This window comes from Oryctolagus cuniculus, chromosome 20, assembly GCF_964237555.1.
Source record: "Oryctolagus cuniculus chromosome 20, mOryCun1.1, whole genome shotgun sequence".
In the NCBI taxonomy this organism is placed as follows: Eukaryota; Metazoa; Chordata; class Mammalia; order Lagomorpha; family Leporidae; genus Oryctolagus; species Oryctolagus cuniculus.
The window spans coordinates 19,867,503-19,891,678 of NC_091451.1; the positions used below are offsets into that span (position 1 = coordinate 19,867,503).

The following is a 24,176-nucleotide window of genomic DNA, read 5'->3' on the forward strand; positions in this document are numbered from 1 at the left end:
TTTCAAAGTGTTTTTGCATCAACATGAACTTATCTTTTAGGTCCATTTTCCACAAACTTTTTGAAGTATCCTTGTATTAATGCTGTATTAAAGATTTGAAAATAAATTTTGTTCCCTTGTATCTTTGACATAAAAAATTATATTTAACACTCTCAGGTTACAAATAAACATGAAACTTAAAAACACTGTTTAGATTTTCATCATGACCTTACATGAAGAAAACAGCAGTGTTTTCCTTGTATGGTGCCCTACTTATACAGTACATAAAATATAACCATATAATTGTCATATATTGCAATTATTCTATGAACTTTGCTATCATAATTCATTTCCTGTGCAGCAATAAATAATATCTTTTAGCCATTCATTACTATTTTTCGTGGGCAATTTCTGAAATTTCTATCTTGTTAGATAATATCTTTGAGAGAGTTGCATGTATTTGTTAGCTCAACTTCTGAGGTCACTTCACGGTCCTTAAGTTAGTTGATCAATCAGCATATTTTGACATGGATGATTTCTCTTTCCTCTTTGAAACATCTTCTGTATTTTGCTTCTAGGACACCATACCCTGATTCTTCTCGTCTTTCTTCCCACTTCTTCCCAGTCTCGTGTCCTGAGTTTTAATATTGCGATGCTGCAGGACTCAGTTCTTGGATCTTTTCCTTTTGTGTCTCTCTTATTAGAGAGATTATCTCATCCAGAGTCTTGGTACATCTATATGCAAATAAACAAATAAAACTTTTTTTAAAAAATGAAAGTTGTACATGACTGATACATACATATGAATGTTATTTATACTGAATATTTTAGATAATTATCTCATTTAATTCTCATAAGATAGATATTGTATTTTCTCATTTTACATATGGTAAAAATTAGTTTGTTTTTTAAAGATTTATTTGAAAGGCAGAGTTATTATAGAGAGGCAGAGAGAGAGAGAAGTCTTCCATCTGCTGGTTCACTCCGCAAATGGCAGCAAGGGCTGGAGCTGAGCTGATCCGAAGCCAGGAGCATGGAACTTCCTCTGTGTCTCCCACGCGGCTACAGGGGACCAAGGATCTGGGCCATCTTCCACTGCTTTCCCAGGCCACAGCAGAGAGTTGAATCAGAAGTGGAGCAGCCAGGACTGTAACCGGTGCCCACGTGGGATACTGGCATTACAGGCGGTGGCTTTACCTGGTTCTTGGCTTCAGGCTGGCCCTGTCCTAGCTGTTGCAGGCATTTGAGGTGTGAACTAGTGGAAGAGAGATTTCTGTCTGTCTGTCCCTCCCTCTCTCTCTCTCTACCCCCTTCCCTTTCAAATGAATAAAATAAATACATACAAATTTTAAAAAGAAAACAGGTTTTACTGCTTCCCTAGAGAGTTGGAAGTTAATAATATTTGTGTTCTTACCATCAAATTATGAATATGATAGAATTTGTATTCTTAACATTGAATTATGAATGTTATAGAACAGTGCTATTCAGAACCATCTGCATTGTCCCAATACAGTGCCTACCAGCTGCCTATAGCTGTTAGGTATTTGATGTGGAGCTGATGTGACTGAGAAACTAAAAAATTTAGTATGAATAGTTTACCACATGTGACTAGTGACTGTTATATTAAAAAAGGTAGTTATAGAAGCTTAAGCTGTAAGAAATTAGAAATATATATGCCCCAAAACTTTCACTTAAAATCTTTATTTTTATTTTGTCTCTGTAATATTTTTACTGGCTAGCGACTTAAGCATTCCAAATAGCTATTTTTTTAATTTATTTGAAAGGCAGACTGACAGAATAAGGGAGAAGGGGAGAGAGTGAGAGATCTTCCATCTTCTGGTTCACTCCTTAGGTGACTGCAATAGCTTTGATTGTGCAAAGCTGAAACCAGGAGTGGGAACTTCATCCAGGTCTCCCACGTAGCTGGCAGGGAAACCAAGTACTTGAGCCATCATCTACTTTCCGGGTGCATTAACATACGCTGTATCTGAAGCAGAGAAGCCCTATTGAACCCCTAATTTGGGATGCTAGCATCACAAATGGTTGCTTAACCTAACTTGTATTACAATACCAGCCCCTAAATAACTGTTTTTAAATTTGGTATACACGTAATATGGAATTATGGAGTTTTTTTAAAGATTTATTTATTAATTTATTTTAAAGGCAGAATTATGGGGCAAGACAGAGGGGCATGGGAGACAGAGATTTTCCATCTGCTGGCCCACTCCCCAAATGGCTGCAGTGTTCGGAGCTGGGCCAATCTGAAGCCAGGAGCCAGAAGCTTCTTCTGGGTCTCCTATATGGGTACAGGGGCCCAAGCACCAGGGCTATCTTCTGTCACTTTCCCAGGTGCACCAGCAGGGAGTTGAATCAGAAGTGGAATAGTTGATACTTGAATCTGTGCCCATACGAGATGCTGGCACTGAAATTATAATTGTAGTGTTTACCTTAGATAATAGCTCAGTACCGTTTCCTACTTCCTTACCTATTTTTATTAACATAGCAATTTTTTACTTATTCTGTAAGTATATTTATTATATACAATTTATTAAAGTTGTATTTTTATAAAATGTATTAAAGCTGTATAGATTTGTAGCAGTTATGTAATACAATTCTCATAAACAAAAAATTGCTTTCTTTCCGCTACAGAGAACTTAAGGATATTGTCTTTAGGAAGAAACAACATAAAGAACTTAAATGGACTGGTAGGTTGATATTTATTACTTATAAAAGCATACTTTTTTTCCTTTAGTATAAAAATAATGCCTGTCCATTGGAGAAACTTTACAAAGTGAAAAAGCAACTATAAAACACTGTCAGTTTAAACACTGCCAACATTTAGATTAACATCCTTTTTTGCCTTTTTTCTATCCTTTGTGTATAATGAAATCATATTATACAAGATGTTTTGTATCTAATCTTTTACTTAATATGTAAAGATCACTTTTTCATGCTATTTACTCAATAAATTCTTTCCACATATTTCCTAAACACTTACTTTATAAGCCAAGCACTTGAAGTAAAGATACAGCCAAATATGAAATGAAATCCTTATTCTCATAGGACTTACATTATAGTGGAGGAAGACAGATAAAAAATAGCTGTACACTAGAGCAGAGTGATGACTGCGAGGAAGGAAGGCAGGTCCGCCCTGGAAGAAGGGTGTAGGCTGCGGAGCTGACCCAGGAATGTGTGCTGCAGGCTGAGGGGACAGCAGGAAGTGTCCTGACCCTGGAGCTGTACAGTGTACCTGACTAAGAGCCAGAGGAGTTGAGTGTGAGAGGAAACAGGAGCCAGGACACATAGGAACTGATGGGCTGTGATAAGATTGTAGGTGTTTTCTGACTTGCAAAGCCGTTTGGAAGTTCTGATCAGAGGGTATGACAACTTTTTAATATAATTTCCAATAATATCCTTTTTAATGACAGTATAATATTCTATTGTAGTGATATACCATAGTTTATTTAAATCAGTTACTTAGTAGTTATTTAATTTGCTTCTAATTTGGGATTATAATCAATGCTGTTATGAATCTCCTTTTAGCTGTATTATTGCATACATCCATGAATAATTCCTTGGATAAATTCCTTGAAATGGAATTGCTGGGTCAAAAGGTATGAATTTTTTTTAAGGCTTTTGTGACGTAATATCAGGATTCCCTTTGGAAACTGTGTAACAACTTACACTCCCACCAGTAGCACAGGTTTTACATTTCCCTATGCCAACTTTGGGCATTTAGAATTTTTTAAGGTTTTGACAATTTTTTAAGTTTGTATAGTTTTACTTATTTGAAAGGCAGAGCAACACAGAAAGAGAAAGTTCATTCCCCAAATGCCCACAGTAGCCAGAGCTGGGGCAAGGCCAAAGCCAGGAAACCAGAACTCCATCCCGGTCTCCTGTGTGAGTGGCAGGGACCCACATACTTGAGCCACCGTCTGCTGCCTGCTGGGGCACTGCATTAGCAGGAGCTGATCAGTGGTGGAGGAGGACTCGATCCCCGGCACCCTGGTATGAGGGAGTTTAACCTGGTGAGCCACAGCACCCACCCCAGCAGTGTGTTTTATTTGTGTGTTTGTTAGCTGTTTGAATTTCTTTATAAAGAAGGTGAAATGCAACTGTATTGTAAAACTAGGTCATTTCAGAAGAGATGACGCTAATTTCTCTTTCTTACATCTGTTCTTGAGAAGATAATACTTTTAAAAATGGTTTATTGTTAAATACATAAGCCTTCTGGAACATTTCACAGCTCTGGTCTGCTTTCCCCCTTCCGTGGTAAGCCAGGCTTCTGCTTCAGAGGAAGGGGGGAGGGGGACGGTTAGATCGCAGTGCCTCCACCAATAATCCCCCGAAACCAGGTGAGCTAAAGTGGCCAGCACCTTAACAAAAACACTCACAGCTTGAATGGGAGTCAGTGTTCCGGATCACCTCAGATTCCTTACCGAATCGTTGCTGTTTCCCTGCCTGTGTGTCCATTCACCCTTCATCTGCTGCTTCCCAGGGAGTATTAACCGGAAGCGGAATTGGAAGCAGCACAGCTAAGACTTGACCCAGCACTCCGATTTGGGATGCAGGCGTCCCAAGTGGCAACTTAATGTACTGCGCCACAATGCCTGTCCCAAACGTTTAAATTTTTGGTAGCTACCTCAAATTGCTGTCACAATGCTTATATTGGTTTCTACTCCCGTCAGTGGTATTTGGGTATTTTTTAAAAGATTTTAAAATTTTGTTTATTTTAAAGATTTATTTTATTTATTTGAAAGGCAGAGTTACGGGGTGGGGGGAGAATTTTCCCTCCACTGGTTCAATGGCTGCAACGGTCAGGGCTGTGCAAGGCTTAAGCCAGGATCCAGGAGCTCCATCTGGGTCTCCCATGTCGGTGCAGGGGCCCAAGCACTTGGGCCATCTTCCACTGCTTTCATAGACACATTAGCAGGGAGCCAGATCATTAGTGGATCAGCCAGGAGTTGAACCAGCATCCATATGGGATGCTGGCATCACAGGCAGCGGCTCTACCTGCTATACCACAGCACCAGCCCTTACATTTTGCTTATTTAAGATTTATTATATTTATTATTTAAAAGACATTTATATTTTTATTTTTATGTTATTTTAAGATTTATTTTATTTGTATGTATATTTAAGGTTTATTTATGTATTTGAAAGGCAACGCAAATGAGAGAGATTGAGATTTTCCGTCTGTTGATTCATTCCCTTTAATGTTCATAAAAGCTGGTATTGAGTAAGGCTGAAGTCAGGAGCCAGGAATTCCATCCAGGTCTCCTTTGTGGGCGGCAGGGGCCCAAGCACTTGGGCCATTTTTGCTGTCTTCCCAGTTACATTAAAAGGGAACTTTAACAGAAGTGGGATAGCTGGGACCTGCACTCAAATATAGGATGCTGGCGTCGAAGGCACTAGCTGAGTCTACTGTGCCACAGTGACAGCTCCCACACCTCAATATCACTGAATACTATTCATGTTTTGAACATTTGTTGGGGCCAGCGCTATGGTGCAGTATGTTAATCCTCCACCTGAGGTGCCTGCATCCCATATGGGTGCCAGTTCTAGTCCTGGCTGTACCATTTCTGATCCAGCTCTCTGCTATGGCCTAGGAAAGTAGTAGAAGATGGCCCAAGTGCTTGGGCTTTGCACCCATGTGGAGACCTGGAGGAAGCTCCTGGCTCCTGGCTTCGAATCAGCTCAGCTCCTGTAATTGTGGCCATTTGGGGAGTGAACCAGTGGATAGAAGACCCTTCTCCCTGTCTCTCCCACTGTCTGTAACTCTACCGCTCAAATAAATAAATAAAATCTTTAAAAAAGAAAAGCATTTGTTGATATGATAGGCAAAAATGAAATACTATATTGTTTTAGCTTATATTATCTAGTTAGTTGTGACTTTGAACTTTATATATTTATTAGCTTTTATCTCCTTCCTTTGGAAATTGATGAAACATATTTTTACCCATTTCTCTACTGCCTTTATCTTTTGATTGTTGAATTTTAGGCACTCTTCAATAGTACCAAGAATTATCCATTACTGAATATGTTCCTACTATTAGATTTGCTGTTACAGTTACTATTTGTTAACTATGGAGTAGGGTTTTTTAAAATATTTATTTAATTATTTGAAAGGCAGAGTTAGAGAGAGAGAGAGGAGAAAGGAAAGAGAGAGAGACAGAGAGAGAGAGATCTTCCATCCACTGATACACTCTCCATGTGACCACAATGGCCAGGGCTGGGCCAGGCCAAAGCCAGGAGCCAGGAGCTTCTTCCAGGTCTCCCATGCAGGCACAGGGGCCCAAGGACTTGGCCCATCTTCCACTGCTTTCCCAGGCCATAGCAGAGAGCTGGATCGGAAGTGGAGCAGCCGAGACTTGAACTAGCTCCCATATGGAATGCTGGCACTGCAGGTGGCGGCTTTACCAACTACATCACAGTACCAGCCCTACTATCATAGTCTTAAATGGGTATTTACTTCATTCTGACTATTCCTTATCTAGTTGATTTGGACCAACTACTTTCATTACAACTTGTGTAAAGATTTTAACAATCTGAATATCTATCAGTAGTGGACTAGCGTGGGGCCGGCACTGTGGCTTAGCAGGTAAAGCCGCCTCCTGCAGCGCTGGCATCCCATATGGACGCCAGTTCTAGTCCTGGCTGCTCCACTTCTGATCCAGCTCTCTGCTATGGCCTGGGAAAGCAGTAGAAGATGGCCCAAGTGCTTGGGCCCCTGCCCCCACGTGGGAGACCCAGAGGAGGCTCCTGGCTCCTGGCTTCAGATTGGTGCAGCTCTGGCTGTTGTGGCCAATTGGGGAGTGAACCAGCAGATGGAAGACCTCTTTCTCTGCCTCTCCTTCTCTCTCTGTGTAACTTTGACTTTCAAATTAAAAAAAAAAAAAAAAAGGAATGGAATGGAATGGAAAATTGGTGAGATATGTTAAGTGCAAAAGAAGCAAAGTAAATATTCATATTGACTGGCAGAGTGGATAGTGAGAGAGAGAGAGACAGAGAGAAAGGTCTTCCTTTTGCCGTTGGTTCACCCTCCAATGGCCGCCACGGCCGGCGCACCGCGCTGATCCGAAGGCAGGAGCCAGGTGCTTCTCCTGGTCTCCCATGGGGTGCAGGGCCCAAGGACTTGGGCCATCCTCCACTGCCTTCCCGGGCCACAGCAGAGAGCTGGCCTGGAAGAAGGGCAACCAGGACAGAATCCGGCGCCCCGACCGGGACTAGAACCTGGTGTGCTGGAGGATTAGCCTATTGAGCCGCAGCGCCGGCCCATATGTATATATGTTTACCACTGGGGAAGGGAGCTAGGTGTGTGGAGTAGGAAGATGACTCTTCTTTTTTCTAAAGATTTATTTATTTATTTTATTTGAAAGGCAGAGTTACAGAGAGGGATAGGAGTGGGGAAAAGACAGAAAGAGAGAGGTCTTTCATCCATGGTTCACTTCCCAAATGGCCAGAGCTGGGCCAATTTGAAGCCAGTAGTCAGAAGCTTCATCCAGGTCTCCCGTGTGGATGCGGGGGCCCAAGCACTTGGGCCATCTTCTGCCACTTTCCCAGGTGCATTAGCAGGGAGCTGCATTGGAAGTGGAGCATCTGGGACTTGAACTGGCACCCATATGGGATGCTGGCCCCAGAGCGGCAGCTTTACCTGCTACACCACAGTGCCAGCCCCAGGTGACTTTTCTTTTTATACTTGTTTGACCTGGTTGATTTTTAAAAATCTATGTGTATTACTTTTCCCATTTAAAGAAATGAAACCAAAAAATTTTGTATGCTCATATTCCTAGCAATATTATTCACAACAGTCAAAAGGAGGAAGTGACCCAAGTGTTTGCTATAGATGAGTAGAAAAACAGAAAAGAAACAAAAAAAAAAAAAAAAAAGGAAAAGAAAAGGATGATCAAGGAGGGGAGAAGGGTAAGAGCAAGGACAGGGAGATGGGGAAGAGGCAGAGGACTTAAGCCAAGATAGTCACATGCAGAATGTTCTAACTCCTTCTAGAATAATTAGCCTTATATTTTCCATTTGGCTACAATTTTTATAGTGTATGCCTTTAGCCGGCGCCACGGCTCACTAGGCTAATCCTCCGCCTAGCGGCGCCGGCACACCGGGTTCTAGTCCCGGTCGAGGCGCCGGATTCTGTCCCGGTTGCCCCTCTTCCAGGCCAGCTCTCTGCTGTGGCCAGGGAGTGCAGTGGAGGATGGCCCAGGTGCTTGGGCCCTGCACCCCATGGGAGACCAGGAAAAGCACCTGGATCCTGGCTCCTGCCATCGGATCAGCACGGTGCGCTGGCCGCAGCGCGCCGGCCAAGGCGGCCATTGGAGGGTGAACCAACGGCAAAGGAAGACCTTTCTCTCTCTCTCTCTCACTGTCCACTCTGCCTGTCAAAAAAAAAAAAAAAAAAAAGAAGAAGAAGAAGAAAAAAAGTGTATACCTTTAATCCATCTAGAGTTTATTTTTAAGTTTGTTATGAGGCAGGTTTCAAAGTTTATTTTTTTCTCTAAATTGTTGGTCACCATTTATTGAAAAATTCCTTTTCCTACTGTTTGGAAATACCACCTGGTAAACTCCTCTGTGCACATGGTAAGTTCCTGGATCGCTGGTTTCCTTCTGTTTGTTGTTCTTTCTGTATTCCGGATGTCATGCTGCTTTAACTTCCTTTAGCTTTAGAATATTTTTGATATCCATTGGGATAAATCATTGCTCTTTTGTCAAAATATTTATGGCTTTTTTTTGGCATTTGTTCCTCAGAGAAACTTGAGAATCAGTCTGAGTTCATAAAAACAAATTCCCATTGGCAGTCCTAATAAAATTGCATTAAACTTGTAGATGGATTTGGAGAGAATTTGTGTCTTACTGTGTTGAATTATCCCTTACAGGAAGATTTATTAAGATTTCTTTTCCTATAGTTGAATTTTATAATAGTTTTAATTCTTATAAGAACTTACACATTTCTTGTACAGGTCCTGGTTTTCTTTGAAAAGCCACTATGTATTTATAAGGAAGGAAACAAAATAAAATAGTTAAAAATCAGCATGTAAGTCAGATTGCCTTCTTTTACAGGAAGCAGTGGGGGATACATTGGAAGAACTTTGGATCTCCTACAATTTTATAGAGAAGTTGAAAGGGATACATGTAATGAAGAAATTGAAGATTCTCTACATGTCTAACAACCTGGTGAAAGATTGGGGTAAGCTGAAAGTGGCTCTTTGCTAACCTTCCACTTCTGTTATAGAAAATAGCCCAATAAGGGAAAAAATGCACAATAAGAACATTTATTTCTAAACACAGAGAGAAATGGCTATGAGAGTTCCTGTATTTTATATAGAAATAACTATATGGGTTCCTAAAATTTAAATACTTGAAATTTTATATTTCAATATTTTCTTAAAATGAATATGATTGGATAGGTCCTATCATATTTAATCACAAAAAAATTGTTATTATCCAAAGGCTGAAGAAATTGGTTTACATTTAATAATTCTTGGATAGAAGACTTATTTGAGATCTGTATTGTTTTGCCTTTGTATTATATACTATTCATTCTGCACGGAACTGAGTTTACTGTTATATGCCCTGAACTGTGCCATATTCATGAGAGATACAGTTGAACAAGATTCCATCCTTGTCCTTGAGACATTCAGTTTAGGGGGCATAATTACTTCATGAGCTAATAATTATAAAACTATGTATAAGTCCTGCGACATGCTCAATCGGACTTGCCCCAAATGGTGGAGTTAGAATCGTGTCAGGGGATCCCAATACAATCCCATCAAGGTGGCATGTACCAATGCCATCTCACTAGTCCAAGTGATCAATTTCAGTTCACAATTGATCACACTGATAGGTCTAAGAGTCAAAGGGATCACACAAACAAGACTAGTGTCTGCTAATACTAACTGATAGAATCAAAAAGGGAGAGAAGGATCCATCATGGGAAGAGGGATACACAGCAGACCCATAGAATGGCAGATGTCCTAAATAGCACTCTGGCCTCAGAATCAGCCCTTAAGGCATTCGGATATGGCTGAAGAGCCCATGTGAGTATTTTAGGCATGGAAAGCCAAGACACCCTGGGGAAAAAAAAAAAAAAAAAAGACCTAAATAGAAGATCTCTGCGAGTGAGATCCCAGTGGAAAGAATGGGGCTATCAAAGAAGGAGGTACCTTTCTCTGAAGGGAGGAGAGAACTTCCACTTTGACTATGACCCTGTCAGAATAAGATCGAAATCAGTGAACTCAAAAGGCTTTCATAGCCTTGGCAACTCATGACTAGAGCCTAGGGAGATTACTGACACCATAAACAAGAGTGTCAAATTGTTAAGTCAACAACAGGAGTCACTTCTCATGTGGGATCTGTCCTTAGTGTGTTGTCCAATGTGAAGTAATGCTATAACTAGTACTGAAACAGTATTTTACACTTTGTGTTTCTGTGTGGGTGCAAACTGATGAAATCTTTACTTAATATATACTAAATCAATCTTCTGTATATAAAGATAATTGAAAATGAAAAAAAGAAAAGATTTAAATGAGTTGCCGTAAGAATTCAAAGGGATGGGGGCTGGCGCCATGACTCACTAGGTTAATCCTCCACCTGCGGCGCCGGCATCCTATATGAGCACCGGGTTCTAGTCCTGGTTGCTCCTCTTCCACTCCAGCTCTCTGCTGTGGCCTGGGAAGGCAGTGGAGGATGACCCAAGTGCTTGGGCACCTGCACCTGCGTGGGAGACCAGGAGAAGCACCTGGCTCCTGGCTTTGGCTCAGTACAGCGCCGGCCATAGCGACCATTTTGGGGGTGAATCAATGGAAAGAAGACCTTTCTCTCTGTCTCTCTCTGTCTCTCCCTATCTAACTCTGTCAAATTAAAAACAACAACAACAACAACAACAACAAAGGGATGAGTAGAGACAAAAGCAGTTGAACATAGCCTGCACTGAGGGAACACAGCCTGGAGACGACCATCACTGGACTCTGATTTGTTGCTCTCTATGACGCTGAACCTCATCTGCTCTCTTAATCCGTCCCTAGGCTGGCATTAAAGGTAGAAGAGATCTGTCTTCTCTAGCCCTCCCATTCCAAACTGTCCTCAGAGAATGACTTCACATGATAGAAATTCCCCTAACCCTTTTGAAAATCTTAAACAACTAATTGTTCTGAATAGTCCCAAATGAGGAGTAGTGATATTGGATTCAGTATCAAGATTTGTAACAGTAGAACTTGCTACTTTAGTGTGGAGTATCCTTTATCCTTGCAGCTGAATTTGTGAAGCTGGCGGAACTGCCGTGCCTGGAAGACCTCGTGTTTGTAGGCAATCCTTTGGAAGAGAAGCATTCTGCTGAGAGCAACTGGATTGATGAGGCGACCAAGAGAGTGCCCAGACTCAAAAAGCTGGATGGTAAGTGACTCTGAGCTGGCTCAGAAATGTTTTCTACATATGAAAATTGAATCTGTGGAATGAGGTCATGAAAAGGAGCAAAACTAAAGAATTATAGGTTGGAGCCAGCGCAGTGGCGTAGCGGATGAAGCCACTGCCTGCAGTGCCAGCATCCCATATGGGCGCCAGTTCAAGTCCCGGCTGCTCCACTTCCAATCCAGCTCTCTGCTCTGGCCTGGGAAAGCAGTAGAAGATGGCCCAGGTTCTTGGGCCCCTGCACTCAGTGGGAGACCTGGAAGAAGCTCCTGGCTCCTGGCTTCGGATCAGCACAGCTCCAGCCACTGCAGTCATCTAGGGAGTGAACCAGCAGATGGAAGACCCCCCCCCCTTCTCTCTCTCTGCCTCTGCCTCTCTGTAACTCTGCCTTTCAAATAAAATAAGTAAATCTATAAAAAGAAATGATAGGTCAGGGCCAGCGCTGTGCTGTAGTAGGCTAAGCCTCTGCCTACAAGGCTGGCATCCCATATGGGCGTCAATGTGTATCCTGGCTGCTCCTTTTCTGATCCAGCTCTCTGCTAATGGCTTGAGAAAGCAGCAGAAGATGCCTAAGTTCTTGGGCTCCTGGCACCTATATTCCATTCTTTTTGTTTTTTTGTTTGTTTGTTTAAGATTGATTTATTTATTTGAAAGGCAGATATACGGAGAGAGAGAAATCTTCATATGGTTCACTCCCCAAATGGCCATAACATCTGGGGCTAGGTCAGGCCAAAGTCAGAAGCCCAGAGCTTCTTCAAGGTCTCTTCCACATGGGTGCAGGAGCCCAGGGACTTGGGCCATCTTCTACTGCTTTCCCAGGCCACAGCAGAGAACTGGATTGGAAGTGGAGCAGCTGGAACTCTAAGCGGCGCCTGTATATGTTGCTAGCACTGCTAACTGCAGCTTAACTCACTATGCCACGGTAGCCTCAGTCCCCCAGCGCAGGCATTTGAATGCCTAAAAATTAGAAACAAATGCGCATTAACAGTAGAAAGGATAGATCAGTTATGACATATAATAGACTATTTTTTAAAAGATTTACTTATTTATTTTGAAAGTCAGAGTTACACAGAGACACGAAGAGAGGCAGAGTGGTCTTTCATCTGCTGGTTCTCTCCCCAGTTGGCTGCCATGGCCAGAGCTGCGCTGATCTAGAGCCAGGAGCCAGGAGCTTTTTCCAGTTCTCCCACATAGGTGCAGGGGCCCAAGGACTTGGGCCATCTTCTACTGCTTTCCCAGGCCATAGCAGAGAGCTGGATTGGAACTGGAGCAGCTGGGACTCGAACCAGTGCCCATATGGGATGCTGGCACTGCAGGCAGGCGGCTTTACCCACCACGCCACAGCACCGTCCCCCGTATAATAGACTCTTAAACAGCAATGAGAGTGTACTGCAACTTTACACTACATGCATGAGTCATACAAACATAACATTGAGCAAAGAAGCCAGACACAGCTGCACACTATGGCCTTCCAGGCATACGAATCTCAAAAGCAGGTAAAACAGTCTGTTGTGTTAGACATTAGGATGAAATGTACTGCGGGGGAGGTAGTGAGTGGCAGGCATTTGAGGAAGTTTTCAGAGTTATGATGAGTTCTCTTTCGCTGCTCTGGGCACTGGTTAAGGAGTGTGTACATTTTGTAAGCGTGCATCCACCTGTACGCTTATACAATAAAAAAAGCACGTCCCCCATACACGGATATTGTGGGGAGTACAGAGAGAGAAAATGCTCACTGCCATTGAGACCGTGAGTGTTCGGCTTGGAGGGCATCACCCCGGAAGAGGCGCTGGAGCTGACTCTTGACTGCTGGTAGTTTAGGTGGGAGGAGAGTGGGAGAACACCTTTCGCAAAGAAGGGACTTTGCTAACGCAGAGTCCAGAGGTTAGAGTGCACGAAGTGAGGTTAGATGAGTCTGGGAGACAGCGAGCTGATCGGTTGAGCTGGAGTGAAGGGCGAGGGACTCAAGGGTTAATGCTGAACAGCAGGCTGGAGTCTGAGCTGGCTTCAAATGGTAGAGGCCAGGATCGCTGCCGTGTCCCTGGGAGGGCCGCGAGGCTTTGTTTTCTCTGCAGTGAGTCTTGTTTGAGTTTATCCCCAGTGGGTCAAAGCTGGGGAGTTCACGTGAGCCTTTAGATTTCTGGCAGCCCTGGCATTATGTATTTTATATAGTTTTTTTTATGCTTAACACAGAAAGGTTTTATTGTAGAGAGGGCTCACTTTATTTTTCTGTAGGTATTTTTTTTGCAGCTGTGCATTTGGGGAGCTGAGTATTCAAAAGTATTTATGTTAACTTACTTGCCAATTCTGAGAGACTTCTAAAAAGCATTTGAAACTAAAGAGATTATTTTATGAAATTGTTTTTATTTATTAAATTTTATTGATGTGTTTATTTATTTGGAAGTCAGAGAGAGATCTTCCCATCTGCTGGTTCACTCCCCAAATGGCACAGTAGTGAAGGGATGGGTCAGACTGAAGCCAGGAACCTGGAGCTCCATCTGGGTCTCCCATGCGGGTGACAGGGGTCCAAACGCTTGGGCCATCTTCTGCTGCTTTCCCAAGTGCATCAGTGGGGAGCTGGATTGGAAGTAAAGCAGCTGGAACTTGAATTGGTGCTCATTTGGGATGCCAGCGTCACAGGTAGCAGCTTAACCCCTACGCCACAATACAGGCCCTGAAATTATTTTTATTATGGCTCATTTCACATCATCTCAGGGCTTCTCAGATTTATAAGGCTATTTTGACTTGAGTTGCAACAATCTGTTGAGAGTGACTAAAACTAATTTCCTTTTTCATTTTTAGGTACTCCAGTAGTTAAAGGAGATGAGGAAGAAGAAAAGTAACACCGTACTTTCCACTTTGTGTTAACTTATTTAAATATAAGAATGATAGATAAGTTTTATAAAATTATCTATTTTAAAGATTCTGTCTTGGGCAAAAGGTTCTTAAGATAAAAAAACTCTCATGTCTATCATATTTTCCCTTAACTTATTTACTGTTTCTCCTCAAAACTGGTAACACTGTACATCCTAGTCCTCATTTAAGAAATCACAGATTTTCTGTGTTTGTCTTCAGTCCCAGTTATGTACTGCTGAAACCTTTATGCACCAGTCATTTTTTAAGAAGAAAGAAACAGACGGTCCTTGGTTTGATTTGTTTAGTTTTTGGTTTTGGAGGCGGCGTTTTAAAGCGTAGAATGTCCTTCCCGAAGGCCCGGCTCCTCAGGGCTTGGAAGCACAGATTCCTGCTGCCTGGGCTCAGGAGGCAGCAGTGACGGGAAGAGTTCCTCGCAGACACACGGCCGCGGCCTTGCAATCAGGACCCGGAAGTCCTGCAGCAAATGCGGCAGCGAAAAAAGGAAAAATCAGTCTCTCGGAGGCCTGCTAGCCCGTGTTGCATTTACTTACTATTTTTCTAAAAATGTGTGCGTTATCAACTGGAATTTAGGTTGTGTTTTCATGCATGGCCACGTGAGTCCTTGTGGACAGTGTCACTCGGTGATCCGGGCAGTGGGTAGAATGACTGTGACAGTGATTTCGTTGGCCCTGTTACTCATGTGGATTGGCCGGAAGCACACTTTCTGGTTTATAGTTCCTTATCTGTTCAAAGCAGGATTATGTTTGAATTCCTCACCTAACCGGTGGCCATTGGTAGATATCAAAATTTGCCCTAATGATTTGGTCTGGTGACCCTCATTGCTGGGAAAAGTAATTGTTATGATTATATGAGGGGACAAACCTAAAGAGTAAGTTTGGGACCTTTCAATAAGTGAAACTTAGTATTTCAGTATTTATTTTTTGAGAAGTTCTAAGTTAAGCGGCTCTGAAAACGTATCCTGTAAGTGTTGAGGGAAGAGAGAAGGGGGTGTTAGGGTGGGATACCAGGCAAATGGCAATATGTTTGAGGCTTGCCTCCTACGAGAAGTACTGTAGGTTATTGAACCTCAACGTTGCAAAGCAATAGTGAGATACAGAGATTAGAATTTATCAAGTAAGAAAGGAATTGGTTTTTGGAAAATGAAAGTCGCTGTAGGTCACCAGGTGAAGTCCACAGCAGGTCGTGGCTGAATCAGTAACAGGTCACAGAAGTCAGGGCCCTCTGCCAAACTGTGCCTAAAGTCCCTTAACCAGAGGTTGTGGATTCTTGTTCCTTATCTATCGTGTGATTTTACAGTTAAAGGGGAGAATCGGCTTTTTTAGTGTACTTACATAGTCTTGGGTCTTGGAACTTTTCAGCTGTCATTTAAGTAGGAATGACTTGGTCTGTCTGAGTTATCAGAAGGGACCACTGCTTTGACAATCAACACTAACTGTAAACTGGAGGCCAATGCGCTGTAGCACCTTTTTGCTCTTTCAGTCTGACAGGGAGAAACCTTCACCTTGACTGGCTTACACATTCAAGGCCTTTGACAGTTCTTTTGTGAACCGTAGGCAGCGAGCCATCGTTCTTGCTGTCCAAGGTGCGTAGGCTGAGAGGGAAGATGAGCTTCTTGAAGCCATACTGCTGTGTAAGGGTATATTTTCTAAAAGTTCCCCTGGAAGTGAGCATAAAAGGAAATGGATGACTTCATACTGAATTTATTTGTGAAATGACATGTAGTTTTGATGTTTGGTGTTTTTTTTTAAATTCTGTAATGTAGAAACCAGTTTTTTCTCTGTTTGTTTCTTAATGTGTTTTAGTCACTGGTAGTTTTCAGAGAAATGTAAGGTGCTTTTTTTGTGTTCATTTCATACAACACTCATATTCGGTTCCACTAAACAAATGTTTGAATGACTTCTGCGCATCCATGTTCTTGCACTCAAAGCCAGAACCCGTCGTTAGGAAGTGAAAGGCAGGGCATGACGAAGGTCAGGATCTGCTCGCGTCATTCCTTCAGTCGTCCTCTGCTGCTGCAGATTTAGCTCATGGTAAATGCCTGTGGTTTATGCCTCTTGCATTAGATATTTGACCCACATGGAATAGATTTGCACTGTGCTCCTAGTTTAAAAGCGTTAAGCTATTTTAGTGGGTCATTTAAATTTCTGACTTCTGTTCTCATAACTGATGGTGGAGCTCTAGAACCAGTCCAATATTTTAATTTTTCTACAGCAAATTTTAGTCCACAAGGAGTTCAGCTTTTCTGTGTTCCCTGACTCAGCTGTGGCTGTGGTACCTAAGCAGGCCTTGGAAGGTTTTTATGTTCTCTGTTAAGAAGAGTTGTTCCTTTAGACCAGAGATGCTCAGCCTTAGCACTGTTAACATTTGGGCTTGGGTAGTTCCCTGTTTGGGGCAGGGAGGGGCTCCTGTGTACTGTGGGGCGTTCAGCATGCCCCCAGCCTCAGCCTGCTACATGCCAGGGCACCCCTTCCCGGCAGGCATTGCCCGCTGCCTCCTGGGGCCAGGGAGTGGGCACGAGTGACCCTCTGGCTAAGAACCCACACTCTTCACACCAACATTCCTTTCCTCCAGGGTCTCCTTACTTCCCCACTGTGACCATGGCCCCTTAAGCTGTTAGTATGAGAGGAGGTGCTGTGTCTAGTGATCGTGGAAGGAAGGAAATGGCCGCTGGCACTTCTCTGTTCTGTAATGCTTATTTTCATAGTTTTCACTTCATATCAGAAACTCAGGCTGGAAGGTTCGCCGACAGCAGGCTCTCCACTCTGTTTCCTAGCGTGCTTGCTCATCTTAGGACAGTGAGTATTAACCTACCTCTCTGCTACTGTGCACAGACTCCAGCTTTGTGGTAGATTTTGCCTTGTCTATGAAGTTTGTTTTGAGTATTTTTTAGACAATGGGTCATCATTCTTTGTCATTTGTTGTCTAATCACAGAATTTTGCAGACAGCAGTGATTAGGTACAGAAAACTACCGTCTAAGATTTGGTAGTTGTGTAAAAAAGTTGGTGTGGACGTCAGTTTTGGGTGTGATCGACAGAACGTTTGCTTGTCTGCTTGGTGTGGCCACTGGATCTGTTCCGCGTACGAGGGCTGTGTAAGATGCTGAGGTTTGGTTCCAGTGTGGGAAGAGGAATGTGGATCTGAGCAGGTCCCCCCTGCCGCCTTTCACCAGGGGTCTGAAGGAGGACGAGGAGGGAACCTTGCCTTTTGGCCCATTCTCAGAGTCGATGATGTGTAGGAGCGGGAATCCTGTGCCTGGGTTTTTCTTTGGGCTAAATCGGGAAAGTAGAAGGCCTAGACAGCTTGGGTTTATTCAGTCATTTAACAAGCCTGAGGGAAGTGCCGCAGGCTCTGTCCTGAGTCTTGAGTGGCTCTCTGACGGCAGCCGAATCGGTTCTCGAAGACATCACACCTCTCAAGTATTGGCAAAAGGACAAAACCGCTAAGCTACAAGTTATCCTTTACAAGGAGTCCATTCCTTGGCACGGATTCTCTTTATTCGGGCTGTTTAATGTGGCTGGAAATAATGGGATCTAAAACAGGAGTCAGAGTAGCAGAGCTGGTGCCGCTGCAGGCACAGCCGACCCGCTTTCCTGTGTCTAGCTCCAGCATGTGTTGAACCCTTCTCTTTTTTGTAGAACTATAAAGTAGGCATAATTTTTAAATCAAGGGTTATGTTTAAAAATCATTGAACTTTTAAAAATGTTTACCTTTTTTATTTGAGAGGCAGAGAGACAGAAAAAGAAACACAGGTAGACAAATAGCTCCCGTCTGTTGATTCATCCCCCAGATGCCTGCCGTGGCCAGGGCTGGTCAGCCAGGAGCTGGGGAGCTCAGTCCAGTTCTCCTTCCCTGTGGGAAGCCATCACTGCTGCCCTTCAGGGTCTGCAGCTATGGGAAGCTGGAGTCAGGAGCCAGAGCCTGGAATGAAACCCAGGTGTTCCTGATGTGGGACACAGGTGTCTGAGCCAGTGGCTTGTCTACCAGGCTCAGTGCCTGCTGCATCCCTGAACTTTTAGAGATACCATATCCATATCTTTATTCCTACTTTTTTTTTATAACTCAGTGACTGCAAAGAACAGTACTGAAAGGGAAAACTAGACCGAGTCTTAGCTTTTCTAACCTAAAATATATTGGTAAAACTTTTCATGTAATCCTTATAGAGATCATAACTGGATTCTAGGTGATTTCCCATATTGGGCAGGTTAGAGGGGAACTAGCCTCCAAATTATGATCTAGCCAGGTTAACAAGGGAACAGGGATAGTAAACTATTTTCAGTAGATTTGCACTTTAAAATTATGAACTGGATGTTGGTGGGAAGTACTTCCAAAGGGCAGATGACTAAATGCCTACCCTGTGCATGCGTGTTAGAATCAGACCTCTCTTGCTTGTCCTGTGCCTACATGAGCAGTTGCTGACATGGGCGTCATCAGAGCCAGGATATACCTGTTTCCCTACATGGGTCATCTTCCATGTCTGCCACCTCCAAGAGTATCCCTCCGAGGGATGTGGTCAGGTAGTTGTACTGAAAATAAAAACTTTATGAGTTATCATTCCCAAGTCTAAATTTAAAGAACTAATGTAGATGTTGGCTGAATTAAATTGTATGGGTGGTGAGGGGGCAATCCCATCCAGACACCTGTGAGTTGGAAGCCAGAGGGAATATGCACCTGCCCAGCTACTTCTCCCAGGTGTTGGTGGTGATCACAAGCAGCATTCCAGGATGTTTGGCTTCTGGAACCAACTCCGTTCTGAAGGACACTTTAGCATCTATTAATACTTTGGTAATAATCTTTTATACACAGGAATTTTGTAGCATGACATTATGGCTAAACTTATTGTGTGTTAAATTATTTAGAAATGTTGAGTTTCTGAGTGTTATTTTGTGAGATTTGTTTGAAAAAGTAATAAATTGTGTTATTTTATAAAAAATGAAGTTGTGTCTTTTTTGATTACACAATCATTAATTTTATCTAATACAGAGCAACCATGTCAACTTTCAATGATGCGCGAATCCTACTTGTATGTCAGAGAGAGACTCATTTATTTATGCTATTTTTTCAGTACTTTATTACCAAACATTATCTCCTCTCCAAGCTCTGTAAATCTCTCAGAACTTGTCTGGGCACCACTTCACATCACGCTCTGGAGGGAAGGCGTGGGGGTGGCAGGAGCCGCTGCACCTGCCCTGCCCTTGTCCTCGCCTTCAGCCAGAAGCTCCCCGGTAGAGATCAGCTGACAGGACCGGGAGCGGAGACACAGAGCATCCGGCAGCGTCAGCAGTGTTACACATTCCGCTAGCGCGCGTTCTGTACCGTCAGCCACGGTGTAGTGTTGGCCACAGAATGCAACGGTAGTGCTGTTTCTGCTTCTTTCCTGAAGTTCTTTAATGATGAGGATAAAGTTTTTTGCTGCTGTCCTTCCTTAAGAAGCAGAAAATTTACATTTCTGAGCCATCTGGGGAGTGAATCAGCAGATGGAAGACCTCTCTCTCTCTCTCTCTCTCTCTGTCTCTCCTTCTCTCTCTGTGTAGCCCTAACTTTCAAATAAATAAATACATTTTTAAAAAATGGAGCTTGGACTTGAACCCAGGAACTCTGATGAGATGCGAACACCCCAGGTAGCATCTTAACTGCTATGATAAATGCCCACCCCAGTATTTTTAAACGTCATATACAAGGGTGCTTGAGACAGTTCATGGAAAAATGGAATTAAAAGACACATTTACTTTAGTGCAAAAAATTTTTGAAATCCATGCACATTTTTTCATCCTACCCATTTTTCATGAATTTCTTGAAGGGTCTTCCTATGCAAGGATTAAAGCAAAATTACACCAAAATTAACCTTTTAATTCCATTTCCCATGAACTTTTGAAGTATTCCCATACCTAATGCAAACTGGTACAATTGTTATGAAATTAAATAAACTCCTAGGTGATGACCTTCCCTCCCAGGAAGCAATCAACTTGGCATGTATTGAAAAAAACTAGCTTTTAAGAATGCGATGTATGTGTGCATGGGTGTGTGGTGTGTACATGTGTGCTGGCTGTTCAAGGGTGTGTGTGCATGTGTGTGAGAACCTGAATGTGTGTTGGGGTGGGAGACTGGCATGGTGCCCCTGTGTTTGAAAGGAGGGAGTGTTTATGATGGAGTATTGGCAGGGGCAGTGAGAGAATGCATGCAGACAGGGGTGGGGGAGTGTATGCACTCCCGATGCCGGTGGGAGGGAGGGGAAGCTGTCAGTGTAGCCGCCAGTTGGGCAGGGGCCCAGGAGTGGTACCTGTTGGGGGTTGGGGTTGTGAAAAGGTTTGTCTGTTGGTGGTGGGGAGGGAGGCAAGCATGTGGAGATGGTTGTGAGGGAGGTGAGGACACGAGTGAGTACAGAAAAATCTGGAAGAATATGTACTAATAGCAGTCTAAAGTACAAATTATGTACTGTGTGATTGTTAGATGAGTCAGTGGTCATTTTAAACGTTATTGGGGGAAGACTCCACTGAACTCTTAACATGGCTGCAACCACTGGGGTTACTGAGGGTCTCGATGGATGGTCATCTTGTCACTGACATCTGCAGCCAAGTGCACATGACCTTAAGCTGTGTTTCCCTTTTATATGTTGATATAAAATGGCTCCACTTCTTCAGTGAAGCAAAAATTTTTAGCTAAAAAATATAAAAAGGGAAGGGAAAAACAACTATTTCTAGATTATCTCCTGAGCCTTTTTTAGGATTTTCTAAAAATTTTTAGTAAGTTAATATTGTACTTATATGTCTGTTTATAGCCTAACATTAGCCTTGAAGAACACATAAATATTGGATACATTAATACACACACATTGTGGGAGCGCTCCATCTCACTATTTTTTTTTTAAGTAAAAGGTTCTTTTTTATGACATGGGGGAAAGTTTTCCTAAGAAAAAAGAAAACAGCTTAATTACACTGAAAAATGTTAAATATGTTGGAAAAACTAGACAGCGATAGTTTTTAAAATATTTTTATTCTTATACATCTATTTGATAAGTTCAAATGTAGAACATTTAAAATCTGGGTGAACAAGAACTATTTTGACAAGGACTGGAAGGGGAGTGGGGGGATGGGTGGGTCACTGTCACCGGGTCCTAGCCATCTCCCCAGGTGGTTTCTCTGCGCGACCTCTGATCAGCACAGCTCCGGAACTGCAGTCCTTTTCCAGCGCCCCAGCTGGAGTCTCAGAACACTCTGTTCCACAGATCCGGCTCTTTAAAGATGAGCACTAAGAGATTTGCACTGTGAGGCTGAGCAGTATTACCTAAACAATGCACGTTTCTTTCCATTAATATAAACATGGAATGATTTACAGTCAACACACACTAGCCTCGACGCTGATAACAATGTGATGGTTCACGGTTCCTGCGAGCCAGGCCCTGGGCTAAACATCTGCACGTGCGACTTCACATTTATCTCCATGGGAAGAGTCACGGGTTCACACTTGTCACAGCCGAGGGTGCCGGCATGTCGACAGCGGGCGCCGCAGCCAGCAAGCCCATCGGCATTGTAGCAGCTCCCCATGCTCTGTGCAGTGTCGGCGGAGTTACAGGAACGGGCAGGCCAGAACCCCCTCCCTCCAAGAAAAACACAACGAAAACAGCAGGCAGCTAGGCCTTTACTACTCGGGACCAGGACAGCAGCTGCGGGCCGGGTCTGCACGGCAGCCCTCTTTCCTGGGGCTCAGAAGTGCCCCTCCAGGCCCAACTGCAGGAGCGCGGCCTCAGCCTCCTCCTCCTCCTCCTTGGCCTCCTCCTCACGGATCTGCACCAGCAGCTGGAAGAGGTTCGGGGCCGGCCCTTCCGCAGCGCCGGTCAGCCAGAGCTGCCTTCGGAGGGTCCCGCTGTGGTTGGCCCCGGCGATGACCTGCTCCAGGCGGGCCTGGTTCACGTTCTCTTTATCAATGGCCCCCTTCTCCACCACCTTCTGCAGCAGCGGCTCCAGACGAATGACGTAAGCCGACAACTTCTCTCCCGGGTTCTGGTACGTGTTCAGAAACCTGACCTGCGCATCCCTAGAGCTCTCCACGCTCCCGAACACCTGCTCCAGCGCCTTCAGGCACTCGCCGGTGGTGATCGCGGGGTTGCTGGTCTTGAGGATGCGGATGACGTCGGCGGCGGGGCCCCGGAGGCTCTCCATCAGCCGCCGCCTCTTTTCTGTGTCGGACACCTGCCACTCCTCTATGACTTCATTAGCGTGCTCCAGCCAGCAGTCAAAGCTCTCCTCCCCAGGCCCCGGGATGTCCCTCCCCGAGAACAGCGTCAGCTTCTTGTACCATATGGACTCCACGAGAGGCTGAATAACATTATCCAAAATATAGCTGAGCATCTCGGCTGGCATTTCGGGGCCCGGGGCCGGGGCCGGGTTCTGAAACCCAAGGACGCGGGCAACATCTTGCACGGTCCACCCCTCCCGAGCTAGGAAGAGGTGCAGCCTTTCTAAAAATTCAGCGTCAGACGTGGGGGGCTTAAAAAGCACTTTCCACACCCCTCCTTTGCCAGGCATCTCCCTGGGGATCGCGGCGTAATCCACAGCGCCAGTGAGCTCTAATAAGGCTGCTTTCGCGTTCTCTTCCCTCCAGAACATTCTCCCAAGCACTCGATACGGCACCTGGGGCATCGCAGCCTGGAGGGTCTCTTCGATTTCAGCCTCATCACAGTTCACTAGGATCCCCCAAACCAGCAGCGCTCTCTGGGAGTTCACGTCCATGCCCCTGCACCAATCTTCCAACAGCGTCATCGCCATGTTCCCAACTATCAAAGGTACCGATTCGACAGATACGGATCAGACTGCGGCTCCCCGAACTCCAACCAACACCAGACACTCCCCGCAAGCAGGCGCGCGGGCGGCAGGTCCCCGCGGTCGCTGGTAACAAGCGACACCCAAGCCCCGCTGTCCGTCTGCGGCTCCCCGGCGCGGCCTCGCAGGGGCTCAGTCAGTCACGCGGCTGTCGCCATCTCGCGTCCCGGGTCGGGGTCTGCGGCCCCAGAGTGCAGCCTGCGGGAGCCGCGGGGCCCGGGAGCGCCGGGGTGTGGCCGCGGGGCGTGGCCGCCGCTCCCGGAGTCGCCCCGGCGCTGGCGGTCCGAGCCCGGCCCTCAGCGGGGCGAGGAGCGGCAGCCCGAAGGAGCGCTCGGCGTGCCGGGCCCGGCGGGAGAGGCTGTCCGAGGTCACCGCGGCGGCAGCCGGGCCAGCCGGCGAGCAGCGGCTTCTTCTCGGGCGCGGGGACCCCTCCGGACAGCGAGGACCGCTGAAAACCGAGGGCTGAGGGGAGCAAAGACGCAGGAAGGATGCAGAAGCGAGGCGGGAGGCGAAGGCTGGTGGGGCCGGCCGGGCTCGCGTGGCGCGACGGGCTGCGGCGGCTGTGGCGCAGCTCGGCAGCCGGCGCGTTCCCGCCGCAGTGCAGGGCGGGGCCGGCCCGCGAGCCGCGGCCGCCGCACCGGATCCAGGTCGCCGGCGAGGCGCGCGCGCGTGACCATGGCAACGGTGTCCCGGACGACGCGCTCCCGAAGACTCCGTGCGCAGCGGCGCGGGGTGGGGGGAGCGGTTGCCATGGTACCGCAGCCATCAGATGTTCCAGACTTTTACAATGAAAAAAAAAATACCAATAAGCATCGAGGGCTTCTGTCTTCTAATCCGGAGCGGATTTCAGATACTAGTGGGTATCACCCGTGGTGGCTGACTTGCTCATGCAACTGGCGCATCAAGCCAGGTGCGTGGACGGCATCTCATCCAGAGGAAACGAAGGCTCCCAAGTATCCCACTTGTGTGACACACAGACTGGACACTTCCTCTTATCTTTTTTTTTTTTCTAATTTTTTTTTTTTTTTGACAGGCAGAGTGGACAGTGAGAGAGAGAGACAGAGAGAAAGGTCTTCCTTTGCCGTTGGTTC

The 24,176-nt window shown here is 45.0% G+C and overlaps 2 protein-coding genes across 2 annotated transcripts in view; one reads left to right on the forward strand and one right to left on the reverse strand.

The window, feature by feature from the left end:
• DNAL1 (dynein axonemal light chain 1) overlaps positions 1-19,199 on the forward strand; it is a 48,115-nt gene extending 28,916 nt beyond the window's left edge. The window contains exons 5-8 of the mRNA XM_008272076.4: positions 2,629-2,684; positions 9,049-9,175; positions 11,239-11,379; positions 14,194-19,199. Coding sequence (XP_008270298.1) covers positions 2,629-2,684; positions 9,049-9,175; positions 11,239-11,379; positions 14,194-14,234 — 365 coding nt within the window. The 3' untranslated portion in view covers positions 14,235-19,199. The remainder of the gene's footprint in view (positions 1-2,628; positions 2,685-9,048; positions 9,176-11,238; positions 11,380-14,193) is intronic.
• Positions 19,200-21,240: 2,041 nt separating this feature from the next.
• On the reverse strand, positions 21,241-24,082 carry PNMA1 (PNMA family member 1). The gene has a single exon (XM_002719660.5). The coding sequence runs from the start codon at positions 23,029-23,031 to the stop codon at positions 21,970-21,972; it is 1,062 nt and encodes a 353-aa protein (XP_002719706.2). The 5' UTR covers positions 23,032-24,082; the 3' UTR covers positions 21,241-21,969.
• Between the last annotated feature and the right edge of the window lie 94 nt (positions 24,083-24,176).